Source organism: Colobus angolensis, unplaced genomic scaffold (assembly GCF_000951035.1).
Source record: "Colobus angolensis palliatus isolate OR3802 unplaced genomic scaffold, Cang.pa_1.0 Scaffold20, whole genome shotgun sequence".
Lineage (NCBI taxonomy): Eukaryota > Metazoa > Chordata > Mammalia > Primates > Cercopithecidae > Colobus > Colobus angolensis.
The window spans coordinates 9930412-9955309 of NW_012115155.1; the positions used below are offsets into that span (position 1 = coordinate 9930412).

General features: G+C 46.2%; 1 protein-coding gene across 1 annotated transcript in view; it reads right to left on the bottom strand.

Annotated features, from left to right (window-relative positions):
* IWS1 (IWS1 homolog (S. cerevisiae)) overlaps positions 1-8665 on the bottom strand; it is a 45953-nt gene extending 37288 nt beyond the window's left edge. The window contains exons 1-2 of the mRNA XM_011941675.1: positions 8057-8665; positions 5121-5236 (exon numbers count right to left, since the gene is read on the bottom strand). Of these exons, the coding sequence (XP_011797065.1) occupies positions 5121-5236; positions 8057-8090 (150 nt within the window). The 5' untranslated portion in view covers positions 8091-8665. The remainder of the gene's footprint in view (positions 1-5120; positions 5237-8056) is intronic.
* Between the last annotated feature and the right edge of the window lie 16233 nt (positions 8666-24898).

Consider the following 24898-nt stretch of genomic DNA (forward strand, 5'->3'; position numbering starts at 1 on the left):
CGTTTTTGTTTGTTTTTTTTTTTTGAGACAGTTTCGCTCTCATTGCCCAGGCTGGAGTGCAATGACGTGGTCTCAGATAACTGCAACCTCTGCCTCCCGGTACGAGCGATTCTCTTGCCTCAGGCTCCCTAGTAACTGGGATTGTAAGTGCCTGTCACCACACCTGGCTAATTTTTTTGTATTTTTAGTAGAGATGGGGTTTCACCACCTTGTTGGCCAGGCTGGTCTCCAACTCTTGACCTCAGGTGATCCGCCCACCTCAGCCTCCTAAAGTGCTGGGATTACAGGAGTGAGTCACTGCGCCCAGCCCAAGACAGGTGCTTTTTAAAGATCAACGTTGATGCAAAAAAACCCATGATGAACAAAATATTTAAAATGTGAAGACAGGGTAACTGGTACTGGTTTTTCCTTTTCCCTCTGGCTCAAATATAGACTAACACAGCATTGTTACTGATTCTAACTTTAAGATTTTGATATTTTGCTCATTTTTTTGCATTAATTTTGAGTTTTTAAATATCATTTATCTTGATTACTGAGTGTTTTTCAAATCTTGGAGAAAAAAATAAAGCCAACCATACAAGAATAAACAGAGATGTTATTAGAAATGGCCATTAGGCAGGCCCATCAAAGACAGATGGACAGAACAAGCTCCCTAAACAGAAAGATTTACAGCCCATTACATACATGTGTTACAGTAAACTCGTTTTCTTAGTCTGATATGAGACTTGTTCTGTCACCTGTCCGAGATTATTTATAGACATATACAATTATTTTAAGAAAATATAAGTTTCTTTTTTTAATAACTAAAGGAGCTTTCTAATAAAGTGGTTAAGAAACCTGCAAAATTACTGGTCTTCAAAATCTTATCAATATTTCCTATACTGACCACTATCTTAAAGATTGTGTGTGTGTGTGTGTGTGTGTGTGTGTGTGTGTGTGTACTGAGTAAATACTATAGATGAAATGAATTAAAAAAAAAATACTAGCCTAAATTCTAAAATACAGATGAGGGGTTAAAAAAAAAAGTACCATTATTGGGAAAATTATGCTGTGAGTACCATCTTATGGTAGAAAAATAATGGCCCCCCAAAAATGTCCATGTTGAACCTGTGAATATGTCACTTTACATGCAAGGGACATTACTGTGCAGATGTAATTAAGGTAAGGACCTTGAACTAGGGACATTACCCTGGATTATCCAGGTAGGCCCAATTATAATTAGAAGCTTCATATAGGAGGGATGCAGGAAGGTCAGAGTAAGAGAGAGATGTGATGACAGAAACAAGAGGTCAGAAAATGAGTTGTGAAGATGCTACGCTGCCGGTTTTGAAGATGGAGGAAGGAGCCTCAGCCAAGAAACGCAGGTAGCCACTACAAACTGAAGAAAGCAAGGAAATGTGCTTTTCCTCAGAGAATAACACAGCCCTGTGACACCTTGATTTTAGTCCAGCGAGACCCATTTTGGACTTGACTTCCAGAATTATAAGATAATAATTTTTTGTTGTCTTAAGCCACCAAGTTGTATCAAGTTGTTACAGCCTCAGTAGGAAACTAGTGTATTTTAGGCTTTGGACCTGTAATTCATACTGCCCCATTTTTTTTGTTTTGTTCTTGTTTGTGAGACACTGAGTCTCGCTCTGTTGCCAGGCTGGAGTGCAGTGGCGTGATCTCCACTCACTGCAACCTCCACCTCCCGGGTTCCAGAGATTCTCCTGCTTCAGCCTCCTAGGTAGCTAGAACTACAGGCGCGAACCACCATGCTCGGCTAATTTTTGTATTTTTAGTATAGACGGGGTTTCACCATGTTGGCCAGGATGGTCTTGATCTCTTGACCTCATGATCTGCTCACCTTGGCCTCCCGAAGTTCTGGGATTACAGGCACGAGCCACCATGCCTGGCCTTTGCACTGCTTCATTTAATGCAACTGTACTCTTTTAACATCCCATTACTTCTAAAAAAAAACTTTTAATGAGAAAGCAAAATTTCTTCTTAAAAGTCATTTTAAATAGGCAAAAGAACATTAATACAGAACTCAACACTTATATACAGTACAACTGGCACTCTTGAAGTACTAGTGGTTTAGCAAATTAGCATAACCTTCCTGGAGAGGAATTCTATGAAGAGCCTTAAAATGTCTCAGTCTCTTTAATCTCAATTCTCCTGGCAGCTTTCTAAGGAAACAACAAAAAATGATCACAAATGTTTATGTACAAAAATCTTCAGGGCAGCTTCAGTTATTTAATATAACAGCTAAACAGCATAAATTACAACAATTAGAAAATTGCTGAGTAAGTAATGCTGCTTATTGTGAAACCATTAAAAATTACGCTTATTGAGAACCTTCAATAACGTAAGGAAACACCTAAAAGTATAATCTTAAGCGAAGAGATAAAAATAATATATAGGCTGGGTGCAGTGTCTCACACCTGTAATCCCAGCACTTTAGGAGGCCAAGGCCAGCGGATCACAAGGTCAGGAGTTTGAGACCAGCCTGGCCAACATGGTGAAACCCTGTCTCTACTAAAAATACAAAAATTAGCCAGGCGTGGTGGTGCACACCTGTAATCCTAGCTACTCGGGAGGCTGAGGCAGGAGAATCGCTTGAACCTGGGAGGCGGAGGTTGCAGTGAGCCGACATCACGCCACTGCACTCCAGCCTGGGACAGAGCAAGACTCTGTCTCAAAATATATAGATATAGATAGAAAGATAGATACAAAATATATATAGTAAAATCTCAAGTAAAGTTAAAATATATACACATCATATACACGGGACAGAATGAAACTGCAGGAGAAATAATGTGAAAAGGCTCATAGTCATTTCTGTAGTTGGGAGTATGCTGGTTTTGATTTTTTTCTTTAAACTTTACAGATACAGGAGCACCTCAACTTAATATGGGGTTATAGCCTGATAAACCCATAGTAAGTTGAAAATATCATTAAGCCAAAAATGCATTTCATACATCTAAGCCACCAAACATCACAGCTTAGCCTAGCCTACCTTAGATGTGCTCCAAACAGAGGTAAGGTCTACAGTTGGACAAAATCACCCAACACAAAACCTGTTTTATAATAGAATGTTAAGTATCTCATGTAATTTATTGAATACTGTGAAAAACAGAATGGTTGTATGGGTACTCAAAGTATGCATACAGCACCTGCAACATCGCAAAGTTGAAAATTTTTAAGTCAAACTATTGTTTAAGTCTGGGACAGTCTGTGATTTCCAAATTTTCAAAAACAGGCACATTTATTTATTTAGAATCCATATTATTTTAAAAAAATAAAGATGCTTAGGGTAACCTGAACTTGTAACTGCACCATGAGGCCATGAGATGACTACCATACTGGGTCCTAAACTGACAGTGGTTAATCTCTGAATGCTGTTTCCAAAGTGGAAACTTAAAATATCACACACTAAATGCACTGACTGTAACAACATACACATTATTAAGTAACTTCCAACTATCATTAATTAAAATATTGGAATTTACTCTGAATGTTTAAAAGCACAGGAAAAAACCTGAGTGACATCAAAATATACAGAAGATGAGCCTTTTCCACACCCACATTTAGTTCTCTGACCTCCCCTACTCCTTACTGACGCCACTTCAGTTACACTGGCTCCTTGAAGACATCAAGTACACTCACCTTGGGGTCTTTGCCAGGGATGTTCTTCCCCTAAACGTCCATATCCACATGGCTATTCCTTTGCCTCCCTTCACACCTTGGTTCAAATGCCACTTTCTTAATAAAAGGCCTATATGGTCCCTATTTAACACCAAAGCCTGACCTCCATCCTTTGTTCTGTTCTAATTATCTGTTTTCTTCACAGCATGTTACCTTCTAGCAAACTACACAATTAAAAAAAAATGTTTATTGCTTAATGTCTTTCTCCCCCTACTGGAAAAACATACCTAAGAAGAGAAAGATTTTAACTTCTAGTCACTGATAAGTCCAAAGCACCTGCAAAAAGAGTCTGACACATATTAGGCGCTCAATAAATACTTGCTGAATGTATGATATACTAATGTACTGTCAAAGAAGAGAGTCAATAATATAACCTCTAATCATACCTACTAAAAATTGGACAATTTTCTGCATATGTGTAATCAAGAAAAATATAAGGCATAGAAAGTTCTTAAATCTTTCCATCTTTATCATTCCTATTTGTTTCAGTCATGTCTACCAAAGACTTAAGGCGAATTTATTGAAAAATTTCCCAATTTTATCTTGTTAACATGATGTATAACCAGAAAGGCAAATAAAGCAGTTCTGAAATATTTATGTATTAGGCCAAATATGTTAAAATGTACAGAAAACCCAATACTATTCTGTATTATTAAACAGAAACAGCTCTTAAAATTATATTTGCGGGCCAGGTGTGGTGGCCCACGCCTGTAATCCTAGCACTTTGAGAGGCTGAGGCGGGCAGATCACTTGAGGTCAGGAGTTTGAGACCAGCCTGGCCAACATGGTGAAACCCCGACTCTACCAAGAAAACAAAAATAGCTGGACGTGGTGGCCTGTGCCTGTAGTCCCAGCTACTCAGGAGACTATGAAGTGGGAGGATGTCTTGAGCACAGGAGGCGGAGGCTGCAGTGGGCCAAAATCTCACCACTATACCTCCAGCCTGTGTTACAGAGCCAAGACTGTCTCAAAAAAAAAAAAAGTATTATTACATACATTATGCACACCATAACATTTCAAAATGAGAAGGGCAAATGCTGACATAAATTTTGACAGGTGATAACCCCCGTAACCTTCAAGTGGTATTCCTTCAGATTCCAAATTCTCAATGCCCCACTACGACATTACTGCAGAATAGGGAAACTTAGTCAAATATCAAAGGCCCGGCCCATTTTCTGAATCAATACTCACAGTTGAAAGCTGCCCAACATTTGAAATGTGACCCAATCAGAACGTATTTCACTGTGATTTCAACAGTAAACAGAACATCCCTATTTATTTTTTAAGCAGTTTTCTATTAACTTATGCTCCTTTTCTCTCAGAGATTAAACCCTAAACTCTTGCCACAGAGATTCTGTAACTCCTATAACATAACAGGTCTCACAGAATGCAAGGGAAAAGCCCTCCCAAAGATGTTGGTTAGCCAATACCTCTGAATGACGTTCTACACTTCCAGTGTCTGATCCGGAGTGTTGCTCATTTACATCATCCTCACCGTCTGACCCTGAATCCCGTTCATCCTGTACTGGGGTAGCACCACCATCATCTGATTAAAAACAAAACAAAAACCAACTTATGGTGTAAGATGAATGACATCTACAGTGAAATGAACACACTGAATCAAGAATAACGTAAATGCAAGTTACCACTGAGGAAGCATAACTAAAGATGCTAATATTTTGAACAAGACAATACTCATACAAATACCAACAATCATAACACGTACTGTGAAATATGTGGCAGCAAAACTACACCATAAAAACAATTTGTAGCTTAAGAAACAACACTAAACACCAAGTCAACAATTTATTTCAACTTCATGTTAAAATTGGGTCTTTCTCTTCAGGGCATTTACCACCTTCTAATATTACTACCTGAAGTTATTTTGTTTAACGTGGGTCTTCTTCACTTGAATGAAAGTGCCACAAGAACAGGGATTTTGGTTCACTGCTAAATCTCTGGAGCCCAGAACACTGCCTAGTACCTGATACACAGTAAGTATTTGTTTACAAATGAAGAACACAAGGAACTCCAGTCCAAAACTACTGAAAATTTCTTCAAGAAAAGCATATATAAAATGGTAAATAAAAACTGTTACCCAACTTTCTTTAATATTTTTGTTGAAATGGGGTCTTGCTATGTTGTCCAGGCTGGTCTCAAACTCCTGGCCTCAAGCGATCCTCCTGCCTTTGCCTCCTAAAGTGCTGGGATTACACCCAGCCCCAATGCTTTAAAAATACAGAGTAAAATTGTATTGAGAGGAAGTTAGGGTTGAGAAGATAGGAAGACTTAACAGTTTTATAAAAATAAGCAAGTTTTAAAAATGAAGTACTCAACTACAGGAAAACCAAAACGTTCTCTAAGAATGAAATCACATTCTCCTTTAGGCACCCACATGGGGAAAAGGAAAAAAAAAAAAGAAGAATCACTATGATTACTATCATATAAATGAGCTAAGCTACTTAGCTAAGAAGAACATATGGTCATGATAAAAATAATAGTTTTGAAGTTTGACAATTATGCTGCAACAGTGGGAAGACAGGGGAGAAGGGGGCACATAGGCTAAAATGTCCTAGCATAACAGAACATCATTAGAGAATGCCTAAAAATGATGCAGCAAGACAGTGCATGAATTAGGAATACACAGATAAACCCCCAAACAGCTAAAAGAATGTGAAGTGTGTGGAGGGAGTAAGTCAGGGAACTGCTATTTTTCTGTTACCTCTTTTCGTACTTAACCTATGTACAGGTATTACACATAATTACTTTGTTTTTTTTTTTTTTTGCACCTTTTGCCCAGGCTGGAGGGCAATGGCGTGATCTGAGCTCACTGCAACCTCTACCCCCTGGGGTTCAAGTGATTCTCCTGCCTCAGCCTCCTGAGCAGCTGGGATTACAGGCGCCCGCCACCACATCTGGCTAATTTTTTGTATTTTTAGTAGAGAAAGGGTTTCACCATGTTGGCCAGGCTGGTCTTAAACTCCTGACTTCAGGTGATCTGCCCACCTCAGCCTCCCAAAGTGCTGGGATTACAGGCGTGAGCCACCGTGCCTGGTCCACTTTTTGAATGGAAAAAAAACTATTTTGAAAGTATCAGGAAAGTGTTTTTTTTTTTTTGAGACAGAGTCTTGCTCTGTCGCCCAGGCTGGAGTGCAGTGGTGTAATTTCGCTCACTTGCAACCTCTGCCTCCCGGGCTCAGGCCTCAAAGGATCCTCCCACGTCAGCCTCCTGAGTAGCTGGGACTACAGGTGGGCACCACCACACTAATTTTCGCATTTTTTGTAGAGACGAGGGTTGGGGGTGGGGAGTAGGGGCGTGCCGGGGTGGGGGTGGTGTTGGTCTCACTATGTTGCCCAGGCTGGTCTCGAACTCCTGGATTCAAGCCATTGGCCGCCTACGCCTCCCAAAGTGCTGGGATTACAGGTATAAGCCACCGCACCTGGTTTAGGAAGGTGTTTTTAAGCAGTGCATGCTTGGAAAACCCTTTGCAGTCATTACAATTCACTGTCCTATGTAAGGAAAAGCAATGAACTCAAACCAGTAAATAGCTTTAACGCTTAAACCATTAAGAACTCAAGTTTTTAAAAAAAAATTTTTTAAATTTTAAACAATTAAAACAATTTTTGTGGGTACATAGTGGGTGTATTTAAGAACTTTTGAGACAGAACCCCCAATATAACTAGCACACAAAGGGAAAGCAAACGCAACGTGTTTCCCACACCAGGTTCTGCTTCACTTATCCTTAATCTCCGGTGCCGAGCACCGTGCCAGCAGAGTGGGCCCCAGTAAGAGTTTACAGAATAAACAAACAGTAAAGAAAGGAGACTAAACTTCGGTGAGGAGAAAGAGGAACGATCTCAAGGTGGAAGAAAGGCACAAAAATCACAAGTGCCAGAAGTGCACTCCTTACTCTATGCATGCAACTGAAACATGCGCCCTGCACTTATGTCCGGTGTTGCAGGCAAGATTAAACCACTCCCAACTAGGAGTGAAAAGTGTAGGAAGGATCCCCCGCCCCATCGCCCCTTGGATTCTCCAACTACTCAACTACTGAAAACTCTTAACAGAAAATATCTCTCCTACCCTAGCACTTTGCACACAATAGGAGCTTAATAGACGAAAGTGACTTCCCAATTTCAGCAAAAACCTTCACCGATTCAGAAGAAAGCTTTCCCACCAGAATCCCGTCTCCAGCGTTCTAGCTTCGAGGCTTGCAGCCGGTCAGTGGGCTCTTGCCCTCCTCGGGCCGGGTCGCGGGAAGAAAGGTTTCGGGGGCCTCCTTGCCCCCACCCGCCGGGTGCCAGGCCGAGCCCCGCCGAGTAACTGCTCCGCCCCCCAGCCCGGTCCCCCAGGTCCCTGCCCCACCTGACTGGTCGCCGCTGTAATACTCCGAGTCCATGGCAGGCGGACTCTCAGCGGGGAGTGTCCGCGCCCCGCGCCGCCCCCGTCACCTCCTTCCAGGCGGTGTGACCCGGGAAGGCGCGGCTGAGTGTTCAGAGACTCCCGCCCGACCGGAGAACTTAACGGGTGCGGAGAGTAAGAAAGCGGCAGCGGCAACGGCGAATGCTTTGACCTGGAAGCGCAGGCAGGTTGGCAGGCTGGCAGACAGGCAGGCACGCGAGCCGGCGCTCTACTTCCTAGAAGCACCGCTGGGGCCAAAATGGCGTCTGCCCACGACCCTCAAAGGAATGCAGCGCGCAGGCGCCGCAACCCGTCAACCGGCCAATGAGAAGACGCAACAGCAATGACGCAAGGCACAGCCGGAAAGGAGACTCCTGGGAAAACTGACTGGAGCTCGGGCTTTAATTAAATACCTTCTCCGGGTGGATCCCGGTCTGGCCCCCGTGGAAATAACGTTATCATTGATTCTTTATCATTTTCTAGATTCTGTGTCCGTGCCTTGTTTGAAGAGCTTTTGAGATACTCTTCCGAAAAATGAAGACCCGCTCAAATGACTTTTCCGTCATTCAGCCAAACCACTGTGGTTCCCGTCAGGCCCCGGGGCGCCTCGTTCCCGCCGGCAGTAGGCGAGAAAGCGGGCGTTGCTCCCTGGGACTTGTAGTATGACGACCGTGAGCCGTGATGCGTTACTAACTGGCGCGAGCCACAGCGCCTCCTCTCCCAGCGTCTTCCTCTCTTTCATTCTAAACAACGATTTAATTGCCTTGTTAAGAAGCCATTTGGCCAGCAGTAAGAAGTACACATCTTTGCTTCCAGAAGGATTCCCCTGATGAAACACCGAGGAAGGTGAAGTTGAACTTCACCTGAGCCCTGTGTTCCTAGAAAACAGCGGTGATTAAGAAACCCCTTCATCTATTTGTGTTTCTGGAAGGGCACACTGTGAAGAACCACCCATCTCCACGTGACTCAGATAAAACGCGTGCAGATGACCCCCTTGTTTGCCTGTGACAAGGCCAAACAGAGACCTTTCCCCTTTATTCTGAGCCTATTAATAAAGCCAGACAGACCTTAAATTCCCGCTGATGATATCGAGTAATTAGTTGAGATTAGAACACTCCCCCGACCCCAAAATAGACACAGAGAACATTTTCTGTTCACCTGACTGAAACTTATCCTGATTGCAAAACAATCCCAACTTTCAATCATCCCACCTTCCTCACTATAAAAGGCAAAACTGCGCTACCAAGACACTGAACATGTCTGGAGTGCTCTCCCTGTTGAAATAGGCTGAGTAAAATCTATTTCCTTACTTGTTCATTTTAGTCTTGGACAGGGAGGGGAACATTCTTGACTTTTGATCGGAGGAGGGCCAGTAGAGGTTTAAGCAAAGACTCCCCAGGAGGTGTAGACATGTAGAAAAAGAGCGTTTTGTTACTACTACAGATATCTGACCTTTCGTTAGCCAGTCAGAGTATGCTGGCAGAGCCCAATTATAGGCTCCTGAAGAGGACGTGGGAAGAGAAGAAGGGGGAGAAGTGGTTTCTCTCTGGAAATTCCCATTTTCCTGCAAGAGAGTTCACGGATATTCTTTTCCGATGTGGTGGAAACAGCATTGAATCCAAATTCCTTATTTTCAGCTGTGGGAATGACATCTTCTCAGGCAGTCTTGAGAATCGAAAGAACAAAGAATGAGCAACGTCCGACACCAAACCACTTGATAGAAGGTATCAAGGCTCTAAGCCCTCTTCTAAAGGTGAGAGTACACCTGTGTAAATGGAGCAGGATTAAAAGATCAAAATTCCAGGAAGAGTTTCAGTGGAAGAGAACCTTTTAGTTTCACCAGAGATGTAAGTCCAACAGTCAGGAAAGTGGTTGGGTTATAAACAATGCAATTGCCAGATGATAATTACTGAATTTTAGCGTTAAAACTAACTGTACTGGTGGTTTGGAGAATGGATAGAAACACTCTGGACACATAACAATGTTCTTAGCTCTAGAAGGCTGCAAAGAAGCATCAGATCTAATTTTTGTACTCGGAAAGTCAACAATTTAGTAAGACAAGACACGTCTTTCGAATGAATACAGAGCCTTAGTTAAAGCAGTGTGCTTGTCAGTGTAAACACAGCTTACTGAGAGTTCCCAGAGCTCCTTCCTACCAGCTGGCTGCCCCTCCTGTCTCCTGGTAGAGAAATTCTGTATCGGCACAGATGTGTCTTTCTGAGTCTTGGCTGCCTTACATTTTCAGGACTGCCATCTCCCTACCCCTCACACCCCACCCCAGTGCAGTTGGCCCATGGCGGTAATTGGGAGGCACCCAGAAGAGAGGCTGTTTCCCACACCAAGGGTGCTAAGGACAGAGAAGGATGGAGAGGCAAACTTGCAGCGGTCCACAATGCTTCCTCCCTTAACAGATAACCCAGAGACGCTGCATTCCCTAAGTGAATGTAAGATTTATTTGGAGACACTCTGAAGACACTGCCATCTGCTGAACACATAAGGGAGCAAGAGACCAAATAATATAAACAACAGCCTGGCACCATCAAAGCTGTAGACTGGGGGCTTAGAGCCCTAGGTTGTGGCCCTATCGCTGGGCTTATTGTACTTGGTGAGCTGGGACAAGCTACCAGCCTTCTATGAGCCTCAGTTTCCACATGTATCAAATGAGAGGGTTGAATCAGGTTTCAAGTCCTCTTAGCTTTTTTCTATGTCAAAGAAGCCAGGTCTCTAAGTCTGTCCCAGCTTCTTGTGCTTGAGCCACTAGCAAGCCCTACCAGGGAAGATACAAATGAAACTTACTAGCTTTGTGACCTTGAGCAAGTTGTTGAACCTCTCTGTGCTTCAACATCCTCACCTATAAGTTGGGGATAACAGTACCATTTATGTCAGAGTTGTCATGAAGCTAAATGCACATATATAATTATATAATATGTTATAATTATATATTACATGTATAATATTAAACATGATATATATATGTTATATATATAATGATTCCTGGGACAGAATATTGTGAAATTAAATAATTCAAACTTTTTTTTTTTTTGAGATGGAGTCTTGCTCTGTCACCCAGGCTGGAGCACAGCAGGCTGGAGTGCAGTGGCATGATCTTGGCTCACTGCAACCTTCACCTCTTGGGTTCAAGCAGTTCTTGTGCTTCAGCCTCCTGAGTAGCTGGGACTACAGGTGTACACCACCACGCCTGGCTATTTTTTGTATTTTTAGAAGAGATGGGGTTTCACCATATTGGCCAGGCAGGTCTTGAACTCCTGGCCTCAAGTGATCCACCCACCTTGGTTTCCCAAAGTGCTAGGATTACAGGCATGAACCACTGCACCCAGCCAAATAATTCAAACTGAAAGCTGTTGGAACTTAAATTGTTCTGAGTCTTCAGAAGAATGTGACTATGCAGCCCGAGTCACATGTCATGCAGCTGCACCTTCTGCCGTTTTTCCCCCTGTAAACAATTGAGACTAAGTGGTGCCAGAGATAAAACCCCCTCAGATCACTCCCCCTCCTACAGAGTAATAATGTCATCTTCGTTGGGATGCAGCATCCTGTAACCAATCAAATCACTGTAACATATGCACTGTCTTGTATGGAAAATGTTATAATCCTGCTAAAATTTTTCTGTCTCTCTCTGTACAAGTAAAATTTAACTTTTCCACTTTGGAACGCTGAACCCATTCGTTTGGAGTTGAGGTCTCCTAGGTGGCTATCCGCACACTCAAACTCTATGTGTAATCATATTTTATGCATTTTTTTTTTTTTTTTTTTGAGACGGAGTCTCACTCTGTCGCCCAGGCTGGAGTGCAGTGGCCGGATCTCGGCTCACTGCAAGCTCCGCCTCCTGGGTTCACGCCATTCTCCTGCCTCAGCCTCCCGAGTAGCTGGGACTATAGGCGCCCGCCACCTCGCCTGGCTAGTTTTTTGTATTTTTTAGTAGAGACGGGGTTTCACCGTGTTAGCCAGGATGGTCTCGATCTGCTGACCTCGTGATCCGCCCGTCTCGGCCTCCCAAAGTGCTGGGATTACAGGCTTGAGCCACCGCGCCCAGCCTATGCATCTTATTATTTAAGATTAGCAATATATGTGTTAGCTATTATCATTATTATTAGGCATTGTGAAGATACAAAAAACCAACACATGATTCCTGCCTTGAGAAGCTTACAATTCATTAGGAAGTACTGCTTTGAAAAAGGAAAATGCTAAGAGGTGAATTGTGTGATGTGGGTAACAAGTACCATGGGAATTAAAAGGAGGGTGAGGCTAAAGTGAACAATCAGGCTGGCTTCTTGGGGGAGGGCGCTTGAGGTGATATTTGAAGGACAAAGGCTGATTTGGATGGAAAGATAATATTTCAATCATGGTAAGCTAACAGTCTACCATTTAGTTATGTTGTTATAACAACATCAACAAATTTCAGTGGCTTGACATGATAATAGTTTATTTCTTCCTCTTGTCAATGGGCAGTGGGGTCAGTGGTGAGGTGGAGGTTGAACTCTGCTCCTAGCAGTCATTCAGGGATCCAGGCTCTTTCCATATTGTGGCTCCACCATTTCCCAGGGCCTCAGAAGCCCCTACTGGATGCTCTGCATGCCACCAGCAGATGGGAGAAGGGAGTGTGTAGAAAGGTGCAGGACATTTTAGTGAGCCTGATCTGGAGTTGGAGCATCTCACCTACTCTCATTCCATGGCCCCTTCTAATTGTGAGTGAGGCAGGAAAGAATATGTCCACTGTGGGACCAAGAAGAAAAGGAAAGTGATCTTGGTGGACATGCAGCATTCTAGGCAAGGGTAAGAAATCCACCCCAGTACTTCTTTTCCCAGAAATGAAGTTCTTAGCAGTGAGCCTAAGCCTCTCACTCTCAACCTCTTCCAAGAGCTAGGCAAAGCATTACTATCAGCATAATTAGCATTATTAACATCATGTATTTAGTTTATTGAGTTGACACATAAGCAAGTTTTGCTTTTCCTTATCAGTGTCTCAATCTCCCCAAGGCAATAAGATTAGTCATCAGGATATGCCATTAACCCTGGTCATGGGACAGAGGTCCCATGTTTATAGCCAGTGACCTGGGTTTAAATGCCAGGGCCTAAGACAGATTTATCTGCTGGATGCCCAAAGCCCTCTAGAGAGGAGGAGGTGACCTTTTCATTTTGTGCTCCTACTTGCCCCTTCTTGCTGCCTTGGACAAACCTCTGGGTAGGTTCCTCAGAGGGCTTATGGTGACAAAAGCACCACTAGAAATGAGTTCTTTCCTCCTGGGCTGAGACTGTGGATGCCTAGCTGGCTCTTCAGGACTTTGGATTCAAGACCTTCCCAGTCTAGGAGCAGCTATCTTGAAGCTCCTGTTCCAGGAGGAAGAAATACCTGAGCTTTCCTGATGACACAGTCATCTCCTTGGCATGTCAGAACCAAGATCCTCCAGGAAGCACTCATCTTCCCTGCACCCTCCCTCTGAGCCACATCTTCCTGCCACGAAGGAGCCCAAAGGTCAGGGTCACCTCTTCTGGGAGGACATTTGTTCTGGTCTTTGTTGGCCTCCACTTTCTCCCAGCCTCCAATGGCACCTGGGCCTGTGAACTATATATTGGTTCCCAACTGGGACTTTGTCCCCCAGAGACATTTGGCAATAATGTCTGAAGACATTCTGATTTGTCACCACTAGGGGTGGGGGCATAACTAGTGCTAAATGTTCTGCAATACACAGGACAATGCCTCTCATCCCCCAACAAAGAATAATCTAGTCCAAAATGCTAATAGTACCAAGACTGAGAAACCCTGAACTACAGGACAGAATGTGCCCTGTGATCTACTCTGTTGTACTGTGCACAGCTGTGGTTCCAGGAAAGCATTTAAGCCTTGCTTCTCTTCCCAGATATTCCATTGCCCCAACATCTCAGAAACTAAGGCAACAAAATGGGAAAGGCCTTTCAAACCCTAGGCTGGGGCCAGCAAGTTGGGGAAACACCTTTTTTTGAAAATCTCTGAAGACAGGATGTCTCACGCATCACTGGGGTGAGGAACGAAGGTGTCTGGTTTGTCTTAGGGTTGGCGTGGTGTAATGCATCCCAATAAGCACGGGCCATGGGGTCAGGTACACCCTAATTCAAACTGCACCTCTGCTACTTTTGGCCGTGTGGCCTAAACAAGTTTCATAACCTCTTTGACTTTAACTTCTTGCTATGAAATGAGGAGAAACACCCCTCATTTGTTGAGGTTTGATGAGGGTTGAGTGAGATGGTACAAGCAAAGAACCCAGCACAGAGAAAATCCTCATCACGTGCTAGCTCTTTCTGAGACTGAGAATTCAAAAATGTTCTAAAGACTAGTTCAGTCGCGGAGGCCTATGCTGCCAACCTTACTGTTTCATAGGGTTAATGGATAATTTGGCTGCTATAGGCTAGATGGGAAGATTAGGGCCACTGTAAGCAAGCGACTTCAGGTAGCTCTATGACACACTGGTAGAGCTGAAGCGAAAGGCTCGCTCTGTGTCAGTAGCTGTGATGACGCTATAATGGGCTTGGTCACTAACAGGAATGCAATGAACCACAGGTTGTCCATGGGCACATTTCAGCTCAGCTCACAAACGTATTTTTAAAGGTTAGCAGAATATTCCCATCTTGGGAAATCAGCACTACACTAATTGTGGAAGTAGCACTGGGCTGGGAGACAGCCAAGCCTGGTCATCCGTGTTACCAGGAAGAGCCTGTCCTGCCTTTCCCCAACCCATCTTCTTGATTTCCAGGGCTTGGGGTCCCTTGGCTGTAGAAAGCCTGAGGCTCCAGGAGAACCATGCCTCAGGGTGTCCCCCTTTGCACCAACTCACACAGCAATCAGACCAGGTCTTTGCAATCATAGGCGCAGTTTTGACTGGGAGGGAGGACTTGGCATGCTACTTGAGAAAGACTAGCAACCAAAAATTCATGCCAACTGTTTCATAAGTTCCCCTTCTGGAATCTTCCTTAATGACAAAATACAAACAAGGCCGAGAGCACAGATATGTTCATTGCAGTGTTGTGTGTGATAGCAAAGGATTGGGTACCTCCCAGTGTCCACCCAGGGAGGATGCGTATACAAATGATGGGGCACGTGTGTGACAGACTGTCATGCTGTTTCTAAAGACCAATGATAAAAGTTTGGTACAGTGTCAGAAAGTTCTCGTGATATAATGTGTAACATAAAAGAGAGAGACAGAGAATAGCACATCAGTATCTAAAATGTGTTTCTGTCCAATTTTGCGTAAGGTGAGAACTGGATGAGAACATCTTACAGATTGTTTTGGTCCACACAGATTTTCTGTCCCAATATTTTCTTGCATGAGGGCGGTAGAAAAGGTCCTAATAGAACTCAGTCTCAGCCCCAGAACGAGGGATTCACCATCTCTGGGAGCTGCCGGGTGCAGCAGTGTCAGCCCTAGAGGAGCTAAATGGTACCTTTCTAAACCCGAGAAACCACCTGCAGCATGTAGCTCAAAAAAGTTGAGTGTGGACCCAGAAACTGGACGAGATTTTAGGGAGCAGGAGGCTAGTCAGAGCAGGGGCAGAGCATGGGGGGCTGTTCTCGGGGGAACTGGCGGGACGGGGGACTGCCTGAAAGACTTGGAATATGCAGCTCCCTCCAAGTGGTCCTTCAAGGGATCTCCCAACTCAGTTCCCTGTCTTTGGCATGGGTCATTTGCTTTGAAGATATAGAAATTCCTTCAAGCCATGTCAACAAAAAGGGCATTTAATAAATAGAAACTCCGCGGAGACCACCCACAGATGGTACAGGAAACTCTGAGACGTCAGGGGTTCCCTCCTGTCTCTGGGGCCACTGGGTCTCCACCTCTCCTTTTCTCTCCCACCACTGCTTTGTCTGTGTCCCCCCAAAAGGTCCACGTTCAGGGTTGCCACCCTGCCTTGACCTCTGTTCTAAAAGACAATGGCTCATCCCCACATTTCTGCCTGCAGTTCCCGAGTGCCCCCAAGTCCAAGGAAAAGGAAGGAATCTGATTGGCTCTAGTTGGGCCAACCGTAAGGATGACCAAGACCCCTTTTTTACCCAACACAAGGCCTGTGGCTGAGCAGGTAACTCCCTGACCCTATTATCCAGCCGCCTTCAAAGCCTTGTATAAATGAGCTCCCCTTGCCCTCACGCTCACTTCCAGGGACTGCCTGGCCCCTCCAGTCCGACCTCTCCCGGGGCTACTGCCAGATGCATTTCCCTTCCAAACAGTCTGTATTTGCCTCAAGCCCAAACCCCCTTGATTAAGTGCCAGCCCGAGCTTGCCCAGTTTGTTGCCAGGGACCCTCCTGGGAACCTTGTTGTCTGATGGCCTTCATCTCTAAGGCTTCCTGATGGCCCCAGACATGCCCCAGGTGTATGCTGCTTTCATACTCAACACAGAACACTCTCTTGACCAGGTGTCCAAGCAATTCTCCAGCAGACTCTGGATGTCCTATAATTCAATTCAGTCGGACACTGTCAACCTGGAGTCATAGATCCCACAGGTTAAGGGCTCAGTCCCACAAAATTGCCCCACTTCAAATGCAGTCTCAAGTCATAGGTTGCCACCTATACTTCTGACCAATTGGCTATAAATCGGGGTTCCCACACCCCACTCTTCTGGTTGGATTTGCTAGGACGGCTCACAGAACTCAGGACAGCACTCACATTGACCAGTTCCTGGGAAAAGATTTTCCAAAGGATTACAGATGAGCAGCCGACTAAACACGCTCACGCAAGTTGTGTGGGAACGGCATGGAGCTTCCACGCCCTCTCCCACATGCCACCCCCAGGGACCTCAGATGTGTGGGAGCTCATCAAATCTTGTTCAAGAGTTTTACCTTCCCAGAGGTCAGTAGGCGGGGCTGAAAGTTCCAACCCTCTACTCACTAGGTCTTTCTGGTGACTGACCTAATGCTGAGGCTAGATAGGGCCCCCACAGGGTCACCTCCTCAGCATAACTTCAGGTGTTATCAAAGGGACTCATTATGAGATGATCACTCAGGAAATTTTTTTTTTTTTTTGAGATGGAGTCTCACTGTCACCCAGGCTGCAGTGCAGTGGCACGATCTCTGCTCACTGCAAGCTCCACCTCCCGGGTTTGTGCCATTCTCCTTCCTCAGCCTCCAGCTGGGACTACAGGCACCTGCCACCACGCCCAGCTGATTTTTTTTTTTTTTTTTTTTTTTTTTTTTAGTAGGGACAGGGGTTTCACTGTGTTAACTGGGATGGTCTAGATCTCCTGACCTTGCGATCCGCCCACCTTGGCCTCCCAAAGTGCTGGGATTACAGGTGTGAGCCACTGCGCCCAGCGATCACTCGGGAAATTCTAAGGGTTTTAGGGGTTCTGTGACACCAACTGGGAACAAGGACCAAATATACTGTATTTCATATTATACTACCACCCTCAATTAGAGCCTGGGGTGCTTGGGGGCAGAGCTCCTGCCATGCGGCACCTGGGAAGATGCTGAGCCCCCTGGATGGTCAGCTGATTGTCACCATGGGATCTGGCTGGTGGCCAGAGCAGATGCGCAGACTGCAAACCCTGGTGGCCTCGGGGCAGCATGCATGGCTGCTTGGCAGAAGGGGCCTGGGGTAAAGAGCAGACATCATGAGGCTCTGCCAGCTGGGGCTGAGGGAGGCATGTGGGAGTGGAAGTACCTGGAGCCCAGGGACAAAGTCCTGTAATAAATTACGTGGGCCCAGAGCGCTCCCGGTCATTTCCTCTTGGAGCCCTACCTCCTCTTCCTCTGTCCCTTACTCCCTGACACACCCGGAGTCCCAGCACTGCCTCCTTTCCTGGCTCTTTCAGGGTGCCCAGGGTGGAGGGAATTCCCATCCTGACAAGGTAAGGGCGTGCTGGGGGCACGTGTCTGCCAGTGGGGAGGGGTGGTCACCTCTCTGAAGAGGGTTGCTGGGCAGGAAGTAGGTCCAAGACGTAGGTCCCCTGGAAATAAGATGGAACAGGTCTGAGGGTTAGAAAATGGAGAAGCCCTTCAGGAGCCTGGAAACCAGAAACCGCAGCAGGGGACTCAGTCCATCGGGCTGAAGGCAGCCCCCGGGGGGCTGAGGAGGAGGAGGGGAAGAAGCTCTCTAGCCCTCTGCTGTAGAAGGGCAAACTCTCTGCAGGAGGGGAACGGCAGGTGTCAAGGCTGCTGCCACCCTGAAGCCTCCTCACAGCTGGAGGGCCTCACTGTGGAATCATGGGACGTCAGGGATAGCCTGGGTCCCAATAATGAGCCCCTGCCAGATGTCAGCTGTGCTGTGTGTGACATCCCACTGCGTCCTCGCACCACAGTGGTGGAATTGCCTCCGTTTTATGGCCACAGAGACTGACGACCATGGAAGTGAAGGTGCCCACAGGAAGAAGCGGAGCTGGATTCGACTCCAAAGCCCAGGCTCATCCGCCATACCCATGTACCTTGGGCAACTGACTCATCGCTTCTGGAAGGCTAGGGCCCTGGGGAGAGGCAGGACAGGCCTGGGGTGGAGTGGGGGTAGTGGGGGAAGAGGTGGCTGAGGAGAGGGACTGTGCTGGCGCTCACATGGGCTGTCCCCCTTGAGCTGTCCAGGTGGTGTGTGTGCCATCCCCATTTCACAGAGGACGAAACTTGAGACACAGAGATCGTGAGAGTAGGCCCAGTGCAGACAGCTGGTGGGTATGGGGCCCCCAACCCGTATCCCCCAAATTCCGCATGACGAGGCCTCCCCTTCAGGCTCCACTTTGTAACCCTGGACTTGAATTTGGTTCTAATTTTTCAGACCCCTGAACTTTGTTTAGGATTTTAGTTCGGAGATTCACACACACCCTCAATGAGTCATTGTTAGGAACCCCTCAGCTCATCAGCCCCTTGGGCGGGAAGCCCACCCCATCTCCCTGGACCTGCGGGGGGCCCTGCGTCTGTCCCTCAGGTGCCACTTTAAGAGAATACTCCCCAGGCGGCTGTCTTGGGGCCTGCTGCATCCACAGCTCTTCCACAGGGCTTTGTGGATGACGAGTATGTGTTGTTATTACCTCCTGTTTTACATACATCAAAAGATAAAATTATAACAAATTTTGCTTAAAGATCTTAATTGGCTTTTATTTGCAATTCTAGAATCAGGCAACACCCCATTCTACAGAATACAATGAATGTTCTGATGAGCCGAGCAGAGGAGTTTGGCTTTATAGACAGAACAGGGCAGAGAGAAACAGAAAACAAAAGGGGATGAGTCATTTCAAAGTTATTTTCCCTGTAAACGCTAGAGCAGAGGGAACTTCCCTATCATGCCCACTGAAACTGGCCTGTCTGGGGCTCCAGCTGTTGTCTCTCTCCTAATTCTTGGAAGGTCAGATAATCTTCATTTCGGCCTGGTGCTGTGGAACTTCAGCATGAGTGACTCCATCTTGGTCTGGCCTGTTGGCCTTGTGTAGGAGCTCAGACCAAACCAATGACCTCTATACATTTTACTTAACACATGTATTTAAATGATGCTTGTGTCCCCATTCTTGGTCCACATAACAAGCTTTTCAGGAGAGGAAAGCCAGAATCCTAGCACATTTTTCACAGAAGAGATCAGGAAGGGCAAAGGAGGCTGGGCATAGTGGTGGCTCATGCCTGTAATCCCAGCATTTTGGGAGGCTGAAGTGGGAGGATTGCTTGAGCCCACAACATGGGGAGACTCCGTCTCTACAGAGGAAGAGGAATAGGAAAAAGAAGGAGAAGAAGGAGAAGGAGAAGGAGGAAAAAGAAGAAGAAGGACGAGGAGGAGGAGGAGGAGGAGAAGAAGAAGAAGAAGAAGGAGGAGGGGAGGTAGTAATAGGGGGAGAAGGAGGAGTAGGAGGAGGAGAAGGAGGAGTAGGAGGAGGAGGAGAAGGAAGGACTTGACCAAGGCCACTGGACTGTGAGCTCCTTGAGAGCCCGAGCTGGGTTTCCTTGGTTTTTTTCCATCTCCTGCACGTGCCAGGCCTCAGCAGAGAATGGACACTTGGCACGAGCTGCATGAATGAATGGAGTAGCTAGCGGCGGAAGACGAACTCAAAATGAAGTCAAGTTTTCAAATCTAGCATCATTGTAGATTCTGTTGCCTTCCTTTCCAGCAGTGTGTAGTGTGATCCTTCACTGCCAGCTAGGGAGGCGAGGCTGCAAAGGAAAAGTGACCCATGTACACCAGAGGCACAGACCTCTGGCACTGAGTGGTCAGAGGAGGCAGTCCTGGGGCTGAGGACAGGTAGGGGTGGGAAGGGATGCAGCAGGCTGTGAGGGGAGGATGGCGTGAGGATGAGAGTGGGGAACGGGGGATGTTCCAGGTGGAGGAAGTGGCGTCTGCAAAGACACAGAGCAAAGGAAGTACCAGTAAAGCTTGAGCACTGCTGGCGCTTAGCAGGAATGAATTACAGTTGAGGGGAGTGTTAAGATATGCTCTAGAATGTTCCATGGTGATAGAAATGCTCTCTTTTGCACTGTCCAAAGCAGTAGTCACTAGCCACAAGTGGCTGTTAAGCACTTGAAGTGTGGCTAGCGCAACTGAGGGTCTGAATTTTTTTTTTTTTTTTTTTTTTTGAGACGCAGTCTCGCTCTGTCGCCCAGGCTGGGGTACAGTGGCCGGATCTCAGCTCACTGCAAGCTCCGCCTCCCGGGTTTATACCACTCTCCTGCCTCAGCCTCCCAAGTAGCTGGGACTACAGACGCCCGCCACCACGCCCGGCTAGTTTTTTATATTTTTCAGTAGAGACAGGGTTTCACCATGTTAGCCAGGATGGTCTCGATCTCCTGACCTCATGATCCGCCCGTCTCGGCCTCCCAAAGTGCTGGGATTACAGGTTTGAGCCACCGCGCCCGGCCCGAGGGTCTGAATTTTTAATTCAGCCAATTTAAATTTAAATAGCCACATGTAGCTAGTGGCTACCATATTGCACAGTGCAACCTAGAGGGTCTTGCTCATCAGGCTAAGACAGAGGTGAAGTGGAATAAGCAAACGCTTTGGATCCACACATTTGCAGATTCAAATCTTGTTTCTTTTATTTTTTTTGGAAACGGACTCTGGCTCTGTTGCCCAGACTAGAGAGCAATGGCATGATCTTGGCTCACTGCAACCTCTGCCTCCCAGGTTCAAGTAATTCTTCTGCCTCAGCCTCCCGAGTAGCTGGGATTACAGGTGCACACCACCACGCCCAGCTAATATTTGTATTTTTGTAGAGATGGGGTTTCACCATGTTGACCAGGCTGGTCTTGAACTCCTGACCTCAGGTGATCCACCTGCCTTGGCCTCCCAAAGTGCTAGGATTACAGGCATGAGCCACCGCACCTGGCCCTGCAGAAATCTTCAGTCAAGAAATCTTGACTCAGTTACCTACCAAATGTGGGACCTTAAGCCTCAGTTCCCTCACCTGTCAAATGAAGTAGCATCACAAAACAACCTTGCAGGGTTGTTTTGCAGATCAAACTAATGAGCAGGTGCTGGAAAACTTTCAGCACAGTGTCTTTCTGAGTTCCTACTCTGTTCTGGGGGCTGGGGACAGAGTACTGAGGTTATGAAAAGGAACCACAGTGCAGCAGTTCATGCACAAGTGTATCTATCAATTCCTCTTTCATCCATCCCCTGCCTTATTGAAATACTAAACAAAACAGAATGATATGAGGCAGCTTACCGTATACCTATAATACAACAGAATCAAAAATAAAATAAGAAGCTGGGACATAGGGAAATGAAGATAGGAAAATACACTGCAGCTGGGAAAAGGTTAGTAAACAAAATGTACGTCAGAAAATCCCATTATTTGCTAGGCATAGACACGAAATTTGTTCTGAACTTCCAGATAGTCACACACAAAACTATGCAGTGAAGATTACTAATGTTCTCAAGTTAGGCACAAGCCAGTTTCCAAAGGGAAGATCAGCTTTCCTGATTGCAATGTCATGAAGGGGATAAAAAGGGAGAAAATGATGTTGGCTGTAGCAGTAAATTCAGGAGAGTTTTTAAAGAGCTATTTGTAGGAAAGGAGGGAAGATTTCTCAAGGACTGTCTCTACATGAGGGAGGGCACCTCACAGGCTATCTCTACATGAAGGGGGCTTCTCAAAGACTATCATAAAAAGGAATGAGTAAGGACTTCCTCAAGGGCTATTTGTTTTTGTTTTTTTGTTTGTTTTTTAAAAAAATCAATAGTTTTTAAGGTACAGGTGTTTTTTGGTTACATGGATAAGTTCTTTAGTGGTGATTTGTGAGATTTTGGTGCACTCATCACCACAGCAGTGTACACTGCACCCAATGTGTGGTCTTTTATTGCTCACCCCACTCCAGCCTTCCCCCTCTCTAAGTCCCCAAAGTCCATTGTATCATTCTTATGCCTTTGCAGCCTCATAGCTTAGCTCCCACTTGTAAGTGAGAACGTACGATATTTGGCTTTCCATTCCTGAGTTACCTCACTTAGAATAATGGCCTCCAGCTCCATCCAAGTAGCTGACCAAGACATGATTTCATTGCTTTTGTGGCCGAGTAGTATTCCATCCTGTATGTATACCAGATTTTCTTCATCCACTCGTGAGTTGATTGACACTTAGGTTACTTCCATATCCTTGCAATGGTGAATTGTGCTGTTACAAACATGCATGTGCAAGTCTCTCTCTCTTTTTCTTTTTTTTGAGATGGAGTCTCACTCTGTCGCCCAGGCTGTAGTGCAGTGGCATGATCTTTGCTCACTGCAACCTCCGCTTCCTGGATTCAAACGATTCTCCTGCCTCAGCCTCCTGAGTAGCTGGGATTACAGACACCCACCACCACTCTCGGCGAATTTTTGCATTTTTAGTAGAGACAGGGTTTCACCTTGTTGGCCAGGCTGGTCTCGAACTGCTGACCTCGTGATCCACCCGCCTCGGCCTCCCAAAGTGTTGGGATTACAGGCGTGAGCCATCATGCCCGGTCACAAGTGTCTTTTTCGTATAATGACTTATTTTCGTTTGGGTAGATACCCAGCAGTGGGATTGCTGGATCAAACAGTAGGTTTAATTGTTTAATTGTAGTTCTTTAAGGAATATCCCTACTGTTCTCCATAGTGGTTGTGCTAGTCTACATTCCCACCAGCGGTGTAAAACTATTCCTCAAGGGCTATTTCTAGAATGAAGGGGGGCGTCCAATGGGCTTTTGCTCTATCTGATGAAGTGGGGCCTCTCAAGGGATAGCTCTAGAATAAAGCAGGATTTCTCAAGGACCATCCTACAGATGAATGAGAGTTTTCAAAGGCTATCTCTACAGTAGAGGAAAGTTTCTCCAGGCCTACCTCTAAAACGAGGGAGAGTTTTTGAAAAGGCACTTATACAGTGAACGGGGGCTTCTGCAGAGCTACATCTACATAAAGGAGGGTGTTTCAAGGGCTGTCTCTGTAACGAAGAATAATTTCTCAAGGGTTATCTCTATATAGGAAAGGGGGTCCTCACAGGCTAGCTCTACAACTTAGGAAGTTTTCTCAGGTGCTAGCTCTAAAATGAAGGAGGGCTTTTCATAGGTCATATCTATAATGTGGGATATCTCTCTCTACTGTGAATGACATCATCTCCAGGCCTATCTCCACAGTGAAGGGAGCATCTCCTGGGCTGACTGCACAATGAAGGGAGCTTCTCCTGAGCCATCTCCATGGTGAAGGAGGCTTCTCTGTGGCTGTCTCCACAGTGAAGGGAGCTTCTCCTGAGCCACCTCCATGGTGAAGGAGGCATCTCTGTGGCTGTCTCCATGGTGAAGGGGGCATCTCCAGGGCTGTCCCCACAGTGAATGTCATCTTCTTGATGCTGTATCCACACTGAAGGAGGCATCTCGAGAGCTGTCTCTCCTATGCTGTCTCCACGTAGACTGACAGCATAGCATAAAGGTGCAGCTTAGGAAGAACTGCCTCTGAATAAGTGTAAGCCAAGCATTTTAGTGCAAAGCAGTAAACATCATTACCGAGTGCTGTACAGGATCCACTGGTAGCGGAAGGTGTCAGACTTCAGTTCTGATTGAGGGGAACAGCATCAAGGAGTCTGAAGGAAACAGTTGAACCAGGTCTAAAACTGCAGGCTGGACTAGAAGCTAAACAGGCCGACACTCACCCATACCTACACAGGAGCCATATGGCACCTGAACCCAGTTGTGTGTGTCAGGTGTGTGTACATGGTGGGGAGGGATAAACTTAGTCAAATTTGCTCATCTTGTGATGCTGCAGAGGATTGGCAGGGTCTTTGCCAAATCCCCAGCCCCACCTTTCCCCTCTGGATGGGGAGCGGAGCCCTTCTGGGAGGAGAGATTCTCCTAGAAGAGGTTCTTCTCCAGGGCACCCTGCCTTCGCTGACTTTCCCAGGAAGGGCTGAGCCAGGCTCTCCAGGAGCAGGGTCTCTTCCCTGGGGCTGCCCTGCCATTGCTGACTGCCTCCTGAGGAAGCTGGATTTCTCTAGCCACATTGTTACATGTTGTAGGATTTTTGGCAGTGGGGTGGCTGGGCCCTGTGCCCACTGGGAGAGGACAGGATGGAGGACTGGAGTTTCACATTCTTACCCCGGGCTTGCCTGGGCAGAAGAGGAGGGAGCCCTTATGCTGATCCAGGAGCACTGCATCTCTAGGCCAGAGAAGATCTCTCAGGGACATATACCTCCGGCACTGTCAGTCATGTGGTATTCGTGGGAAGGGTATCTCGTGGACATTACCCTGAATGCTGAGTTGTCCTGTGGGTGTTAGACTCCCTTCCAGAAGAAGGGCATGCCCTTCTTCATGGGGAGCCCTGGGCTGTGGAGACAGGCTGGAGGAGGGCAATGGAGGGGACTTGAAATCTAGACTCAGGAGCCTTTTTCTCTAGTGTGCACTGATAAC